General features: G+C 42.8%; 1 protein-coding gene across 1 annotated transcript; it reads left to right on the top strand.

Moving 5' to 3' along the window:
• Positions 1 to 1,414: 1,414 nt before the first annotated feature.
• LOC127052899 (olfactory receptor 1019-like) lies at positions 1,415 to 2,546 on the top strand. The gene has a single exon (XM_050957045.1). It carries the CDS (start codon positions 1,418 to 1,420, stop codon positions 2,354 to 2,356), a length of 939 nt encoding a protein of 312 aa, XP_050813002.1. The 5' UTR covers positions 1,415 to 1,417; the 3' UTR covers positions 2,357 to 2,546.
• Positions 2,547 to 9,195: the final 6,649 nt, after the last annotated feature.

Raw genomic sequence — 9,195 nt, 5'->3', positions numbered from 1 at the left:
ACCATGATTTAACTACAGCCTCGCTTTCTTGACCTCTGCTGTTCTTTCATACCTCCTTTACTTATGTAAACACCCCCTCTGTGAATATTAACTTCGTTATCTCTAAAAGAATTTTCTTTGTGGAATTTACTCTGGGACTTTATTCCAAATGTGAGGTTTTGGCTGACTTGTCATGAATATATCCTGGTTCCTAACTGATGATTTAATTCTGGAAGGGTGCTAGGGCTGCAATAGAAGGCTGATTTTCAAAGACCTCATCCGCCTTTCTGCTCTATATCAGGTTGTTGCAGAGTTCAGAGAATCATAGACCCACAGGGTTAGAAGGGATCACAGGGGTCGTGTTCTAGTCTAACTCCCAGCCAAGGTGCAGTGTTTGTTGTGTCTGACTAACCCAGGGGTTGGCAACCTATGGCACATGTGCCGAAGGCGGCAAACGAGCTGATTTTCAGTGGCGCTCATGCTGCCCGGGTCCTGGCCACCGGTCCAGGGGCTCTGCATTTTAATTTAACTTTAAATGAAGCTTCTTAAGCATTTTAAAAACCTGATTTACCTAACATACAACAATAAGTTAGTTATATGTTACAGACTTATTAAAAGAGACCTTCTGAAAATGTTAAAATGTATGACTGGCACTTGAAACCTTAAATCGGAGTGAATAAATGAAGACTCAGCACAGCACTGCTGAAAGGTTGCCGACCCCGGGACTAACCCAAGACCCATGGCTCCAGCCTCCTTTTGAAAACCTCGAGTGAAGGAGTTTCCACAACCTCCCTTGGCAGGTTTGTTCCATTGTCCTACTGCTCTGACACTTAGGAAGCTATTCCTGAGGTTTAATCTAAATCGGCTGTGCTGGAGTTTGAACCCTCTGCCTCTTGTCCTGCCCTCTGTGGCAAGAGAAAAACTTTTTCTCCAACTTTTTTATAGCAATGTTTCAACTATTTGAAGACTGCTATCATAATCGTCCTTAATCTCCTCTTTTCCAAACTAAACATACCTAGTTCCTTCAGCCTTTGCTCACATGGCTTGCATTCCATCCCTTTGTCACTCCTCTCTGGATCCTTTCTAGTTTCTCTACATCCTTTCAAATGATACAGAGTGGTAGAATGCCATGAAGAGAATTAGCAAATACCATTGCCTGCTAGGGATGCAGACTGAAAATTCTGAAGTGATCTTTCTATTTTATTTTATTTTCCTTCAAAAGGAGTAAAATCTTGGCAATTATACAGACTCACATGAAATTAGTTGAAGTTTGCAAATGTCACACAACCAGAACAGCATGACTTGGCTTTTGTATCTTGGCTTTCTACTGTATTTCACAATGGTGGTATCCACCTCCCAGTCACATACGGTTAATCTTGAACCATAAACTGTATCTTGTCTGTGTTTCTTTCTTTTACCCCAACAGGATCTGGAACATATGGCGCATGGCAATCACACTGGACTGTCGGTGTTCATCCTTCTAGGATTCAGAGGCAGTCGATCACTTCAAGTTGTTCTCTTTGTGATATTTTTGCTTCTCTACAGCATGAACCTAGTGGGGAACCTCAGCATGATCTCTTTAATCAGGACAGAGACGCGGCTACACACTCCCATGTATTTTTTCCTCAGCAATTTGTCCCTTGTAGACATCACTTACTCTTCCATTATTGCCCCTAAGGCACTGGTCAACTTCCTAACAGAGAGGAAAGTCATTTCCTTTGCTGGGTGTGTCACGCAATTTTTCTTCCATGCCTTCTCCGTGAACTCTGAGGCTTTGCTTTTGGCTGTGATGGCGTATGATCGCTTCATAGCTATATGCAAGCCGCTGATGTACACGCTCATTATGTCCAAGAAAGTCTGCATACAGCTGGTAGCTGCATCATACTTCTCTGCCTCCGTTTATGCCATTGTGCACACAGGCTCTTTGTTCAGCCTTTCCTTCTGTGGTCCCAATATCATTGATCACTTTTTCTGTGACATCCCTCCACTCCAGAAACTCTCCTGCTCTGACACTCGCATGGGTGACACTGTGCATTTCCTCTTTACCTCCATAGCTGCATTAAGTACTATCCCGGTCATCCTTGTTTCCTATATTTCTATCATGGTGACCATCTTGCGGATCCGTTCCAACCAGGGCAGACGGAAAGCTTTCTCCACCTGCGCCTCCCACCTGACGGCTGTGTCCATAATGTATGGGGCTCTGTCCTTTATGTACTTACGACCCACATCCAGCAACTCAGTGGAGTACGACAAAGTGGTGTCTGTGTTCTATACACTTGTGATCCCCATGTTGAACCCCCTGATCTACAGCCTGAGGAACAAGGAGGTGAAGGACGCCTTGAGGAAGACAATATACCAGAAAATTATTCCTCACTGATCTAACTGAGAGGCTGGTTTTCGTGATTTAATAATAAATAGAAGTGAGAGGAGCTGGCCTGAAAATGGATCTTCTCCCCAATGGAAAATGTTGAGATTTCAAAAAAAGAAAGTCATCCTAACTGAGGACGAAATGGGATGATACTGAGTACTTTTCTGGAAGTCAGGGAGATCCCAGATCTTGGGTATTCAGGTAGTCACACCCCCCACCCCCGCAACCCAACCCTAGCAGCACACCAGGCAGGCAGCCTGGGGAACTGGCCCCCAGAAAGACTGCTATTTGAGTAAGAGTCTGAAATGAAGAGCTTGGAGTTACCCCAAAGGGAAACTGAGATGAGGGGCCACTTGCAGGGCTGCCTCAAAGCCACAAAGATACATTCAGGAGGAGGCCGCACACATACAGGCTGAATTAAAATGCATCACAGGAAGCCTGGTCATCCTTTCTGGTTTCCTACCAGGCCATGTGCATGCTTGCTGGCTGATGGATGGGTGGGCAAGCCGCCCTGTTTCTCCAAGCTCTCAGGCTCCCCAGCCTACCTGATCCCTGGGATCCCCATCTTCCTTGGCAGCCAGTTGCCCAGATTTCCTGCGCTGATGGACTGGAGAATGTCCTGCATCCCCAGGATCTGAGACTTCCCTGACTTCTAGGATGCCCAGATTGTCCGCTTCCCTAGCCACTGTTTTTTCTATATTCAATCCGCTTTATTTAGTCGGCTTTTTTAAATAAGTTCTCTCTGATGGACTTTATATGTTTGATGCTCTTCTTCATGTGGTGCAGATAGGCTGAAGTCATCCAGATTCAGTGTTATTTCCCCCCAGAATTAGGTATTTGAGTGAAATATAATAGCTGATCCTCTCTTTAGTAGTCATTGTGATCCGTTATAAATGATAGCACAAGGAGCAAGGCAGGAGAGAATCAGATTCAATAACGGCAACTTCACCCCGCTCGCCTCCCCCCCCGCCATGCTGGCTGAGCAGCAGGCAAGAAATATAGCCACAAAAACCACAATTTGGAACAGTTTTACTTTGGGACCATCAGGAGGTTTCATTCTGATAATGTCTAAACACTTCATTTTAATAACGTTGAAACTCTGTTTTGAGAAGGTAAAAAATATATCATTTCAATAAAGAAAATGTTTTGGTTCAACTTGATTTCTTTTTTTTTACTTTTATATTATATTAAACTATTAACTATAATATACACCTAGAGCATAAAATCTGGCAAGTCAAGCGTAAAAGTCTAATTAGGCAGGTGAAAAAATAAATTGAAGAGCAACTAGCAAAAGACTAAAAAACTAACAGCATTTTTTTAGGTACATCAGAAGCAGGAAGCCTGACAAAGAATGGGGTGCGTCACTAGATGACTGAGGTGCTAAAGGAGCACCCAAGGAAGACAAAGCCATTGCAGAGAAGCTAAATGATTTCTTTGCATTGGTCTTCACTGCAGAGGATGTGAGGGAGATTCCCACACCTAAGCCATTCTTTTTAGGTGGTGAATCTGAGGAACCATCCCAGACTGAGGAATCATACAAATATCCACGCAAAATGGGGACTAGATTAGCTGTTACCTCTCAAGAGAGAGATCTTGGAGTCATTGTGGACAGTTCTCTGAAAACATCCCATCTAGCTGCAGTAGCAGTCAAAAGCTAACAGAATGATAAGAACCATTAGGAAAGGGATAGATAAGAAGATATCATAAGGCCACTATATAAATCCATGGTACGCTCACATCTAAAATACTGTGTGCAGTGTTGGTCAGCTGATCTCAAAAATGTATATTAGCAGTGGAAAAGATACAGGGAAGCGTAACAGAAATGACCAGGTTATTGAAACAGCTTCAATTTGAGGAAAGATTAAAAGGATTGGAACAGTTCAGTTCGGAACAGAGACAACGACGGGGGGATATGATTGAGGTCAATAAAATCATTAATGATGTGGAGAAAGTGGATGAGGGAGTGCACAAAATATTGTGAATACACGGATGAGACAGTTCCAAAGAACACTGTGATGATCACCAGGTGGAGGTGGCTTTGCATCAGTTCTCCATAGATTTGACCAAAGAGGGTTCAAAGAGGCAGCTCAGCTATTAACTCTTGACGTGTCTCATGTTGGCTACATTGCATTAACCCAGAGCAGTCACACCACAACAGCAACTGTGATAAAGCAGTGGGGGAAATGATGCACATATGACTCCCGTGACATCTTCAGAGATCCTTCAGTGGATGAAATGTGCCAGAAAAATACATGGAAACCATAGCTATCACTATCAAAATGGATCTTACCTAAGGGACAGATCAGCATTTAAGTTTATCCATCTTCCCATCTCATGACATTTTAAAGCATCACTTTGAATAGTTTCCAAGGTATAAACAGAGAAATTATGAATGGCACAGATACCATCCAAAAATGAGACATGCCATGTCATGTTCCAGAGAGAGGAATTTTATTTTGCTACATTTACTGGCCCAAGCTGAATTTAGCTCTTCAGATATTTGTACAAGATGGGTAAATAAAAATCATTTGTAAAATGGACAAGCTCAGAGAATTCGCTCTCCCCACCCCCTTTAAGGGTTTCATTAGCATCATTGATCAGTGGGAGTTGTGCACTTGATTTTTAAGGTACACTGGGTCCAGCCCTAAAATATTACCATGTGTTACAGGTTCGACTGAATTCAGTAATGCCAAATGGCTCGGCTTAATCAACTTTTAGGAATAAAATATTATTAGTAACAGATAAATGCAGCCTAACAGAGAAAGGAAGACTACATATATTACCAATTCATCTGCATGGTAACAGTGCAGAGGTCAGACTGCCTGAAAATCTCAGCTTCTCTGTCTCCATATATACTAGAGTCGAGGGTTTTTTTCTCTCTTACACTTTGACATGTTTTTGAATTTTTTTGCTAAGCTTGCACAGACTGGGAAGTAAACAGGACAACATGTATAACTAGTTTATTATCTATGACTTGACCACTATATTTGAGAAGTTGGCAAAACCTTAGACGTATCCTCTAGCAGTAAAAACTTGTTATAAAGCGCATGTTAGTGGGGTGTTAGCAAAATTATTTGTCTTGTCCTTGTTCTCTGTGATTACAATAGTTCACATCTCCCCTTGGCTAAATAGCATAACACAAGTAAAAATAGTTTTGGAAGATCTTAAGATGAATACAGTTCATACTTGTATAAACATATGTACTATTATATATAATATTGTATAAGATATTGGCTAACACTATAAAACTAAGATAAATAGATAGATAGATAGATGGTTGCAGGAGCCAAGCATAAGAGAATGCCTAAAGGATCTCAGGTTGAATGTGTTTCTTTAGCCATGTTGAATTCCGCTGCTGTATACAGAGCAAGCGTCATGCAAAGATTACGTCATCTAACAGTACAGTTTCAGCATGAATATAAAACATTCTAAATACAATGTACTACACCTATTCACTACTTTCTTATTGTGGTTACATCACATCTCCTTTTTAATTGCACTTATACCTGCAACAACAAATTCCATGCTTTCATTAATATATTTTGTCTGCGTGAGTTGAATGCACCCATTTTCTATAAGTTAGCAAAAGGCAATTTGTACTGATGGTTCATAATTCTGTCTGTTAGACAGGTTTCCTATTTCCATATTTTTGTGTTATAAGAGCCAGCTGCACAAACATTCACAAAGTCCCCCGTTTTTTCTTTGATATCTATTCCTGCCGCATTTAGTGATGGAAGAACTTTGCGAGATGGGTTTGTGTATCGTGCCTCTGACTTGGCTGGACACACAATGGGGCCTGGCCTTCATCCAGTCAACCCATCACTCTGTGCTATTGCAGCCCTTTCTGAACACTTGAGTCTGCTAGTGCCCCTCAACGCTGATCTTCAGCCATTTTTGCCACTTCAATCCCAAGTTTTTAGACATCTCTGAAGAAAAAAAAAAATCTTAATCCCAATCCATTGCATTCTACCTGGTAACTACCTGGTTTGTCTATTATGCCTCTGACCTGGCTGGACACAATGGGGCCTGGCCTTCATCCAGTCAACACGTCTCTTGGAAATGGTCATTTGCCATGTGACATGGATTCTGCTAGGGTAATTACTGATCAGGCCTGATCTAAGTCCACTGTTGTTGTGACTCTTTCTTTAAGTCTTAGGATCAAATCCTTCAAACGGTTGGTTGTGGGGTTTTTGTTTTGTTTTTTGTTGTTTTTTTTTTCTTTCAAAGATTCTGCTCCCGTTTTAGGCAAATATTTCTATTCTGGAAATCATTTAAGAGTGTGATTAAATCCCCCAGATTTCAATGGGATTTAATCATGTGATCAATGTCAAGCATATGCTTAATGGATTCATTAGATAGAGATGGGTGCGAGCACATACCTAAGGGCTTTCCAGAACTGAGACTTTTATTTGTAAGAGCTCTAGTCTGGTAAAATGGGAAATCTTTCCAAACTGGCAATACATCTCAAAAGAGGAGAAAGCTTTGACTGTACATTTCAGAACAGACAGTACAACATGTCCAGCAGCACCTACAATTGGAGGCAGATGTTCAGAGCTGCTGGGCTTTCAGTTAGACACCGCAGTTAGGAAGCCCGAGTCATAGCAGTGGTCAGCACCCAACACTGAGATAAATAGTGCATGTCCCAAATGAATAATTTAGGTCCCTAAGTGGGAGCGGAGACCTCTGGAAAATCTACTCACTTGTTTGGGTGCTGAAAAGTTAGCTATTGGATACAGAGCTTTTTGGAAAAATCTGGGCATTAGTTTTTGTTTTTTTTTAATGAGAGTAACGTATTTGGTTATTCATATAAAAATAACGACACAGAAAACTCACTTCTCCTTCTCGCTCCCATTTATTGATTAAACACCATGTCTAACATTTACACAGAGGAAAAACTTTCTTTTCTATCACCCTCCAAAGACCTCTTTCACCTCTGTTCAGAGGGGTAGCTTTGTTAGTCTGCTTCAGCAAACACAACCGAAGTACTGGGGCTCCTTAAAGACTAACACATTTCTTTGGGCATAGGCTTTTGTGAGCTGGAACCCACTTCATCAGCTTATGCCCAAATAAATTTGTTAGTCTTTAAGATGCCACAGGACTCCATTTTTTTCACCTCTTGGTTCCTCAGGCTGTAGATCCAGGAGTTAAGCATGTGGATCACAAGGCTATAAAACACAGAGGTGATCCTGTCCTTTTCCATGAAGTACTTTCAGCTGGGCCGTGAATATATAAAAGAGCCTGTTCCATAGAGGATGGTGATGGCCATCAGATGGGAGGTGCAGGTAGAGAAGGCTTTGCTCCTGCCCTTCATGGGCTTGAGCTTTAGAAGAGTGATCACAATGTACATGTAAGAGATGAGAATGATCAGGAGAGGAGATGTTACAACCATAGCGGCACAGGAAAAATGAACAATGTCTGCAATGCGAGTGCCAGAGCAGGTCAGCTTCAGGCTGGGGGGCACATCACAGAAGAAATGATAAGGAAGTGCTATTTAATAAAACCTTGACTAACCTCATGCCCAGTCCAGCCAAAGTGGAGTGAGTACCCAATAATCCAGGAAGAACTGACAGCTGTCTACAAAGCAGTCTGCCTCCTCTAAGAAGAAATCAACCACTTAAACAAATTTCAGCTCTAGATGTGTAGACTAGGCCAAATTCTCAGCTGTATAACTCTGTGGAAGTAATTTACTTCCCATTATGAGGCTTAACTGGAAGGTTTCCCTTAGAAACTTTAGTGAAACAAACCACTGTCAATCTTTTAGGGAACCAAGCAACCATCAAGTATAAATGACATGTGGACGTCCATGATACAAAAAGGGTTATTGCCAAGTAGGTAGAAGGTGGCACAGAATGGCCTGGCATTATAAAAGTGGGTTTAAAATGCTTCAGCTTGGCTTATTGGGACAAGTCCTTGTCTCTAACTAACATCCTGGAAGGAAAAGTCGGTACACACAACAGGAGTTCATCCAAATATTAAGTGGTTAAAAGGACTCAAAGGTTCAAGATGTAGAGAGATTTAAAAAAAAATAAAAATAAAAAAAAAGAATGCTTTTTTCAACCACTCTCAATTTTAGGATTTGACTCACGGGTTTTGAGCACCTGGGGGTGGCAATGTGCCCTTAGCACAAACTGGTGCCTGACTGGGAGCTGATCTTCTGTGACCATCTGCTTACTCCCTGAGGTGCCCTTCTGGTGGTTGTTGGGTGTCGAGCTCTTCGGAAAATCCAGGGCTGCTGACAGAATTGCTGTGCCCCTGGGGAAACTGTGTGTGAGGGAGGCTCCAGGCCCCCAGAAGGGGCAGGACTTTAGGCAGAAAGGCCGGGGCTGGGGAGCTAGCACCCCCTGCCCAAGATGCCTTGAGCGCTGCCTGGCCCTTGCCTCCTGGGGCTCCAGCAGTGATTACCGCTGCCCCTTTTGCACCCACACCACACCCATTGGCAGCTCTGGGTGCCCCACTTTGCTGCTGGCCCGACCAGTGATTAAATCACTGTGATTTAAAGTGGCAGGGAGCCCTGGGCAGCCCAGGGCTTCCCCCCACTGCTGACACACCGCACTGCACAGCTACTGTGACTTAAAAGTGGCAGGGAGCTTCCTGCCGGTAATACCCTGGCAGCAGCAGTGGTCTTGGGAGCCCTGGGCCCTTTTAAGTCACCAGGGCCCGTGGTCTGCACCCTTGCCTGCCCCCTCCACCTCCAGTCAGCAACCCTGGGAAAATCTATCTTCCTTTGTTCCTTTTCATGGAAGGTGCGCACATTGGGTTATTCACAGAAACCAAGCTAACAATACAGAGAAATCACTGCCTGCCTTTTCTTCCCTCTATTGAATTAAAGCCATACCCAGTATTTGCAT

The sequence above is a fragment of the Gopherus flavomarginatus genome, chromosome 5 (genome assembly GCF_025201925.1).
Source record: "Gopherus flavomarginatus isolate rGopFla2 chromosome 5, rGopFla2.mat.asm, whole genome shotgun sequence".
NCBI lineage: Eukaryota > Metazoa > Chordata > Testudines > Testudinidae > Gopherus > Gopherus flavomarginatus.
Note: the sequence above shows the minus strand (reverse complement) of the source record. Positions and strands in the feature narration are given on the sequence as shown.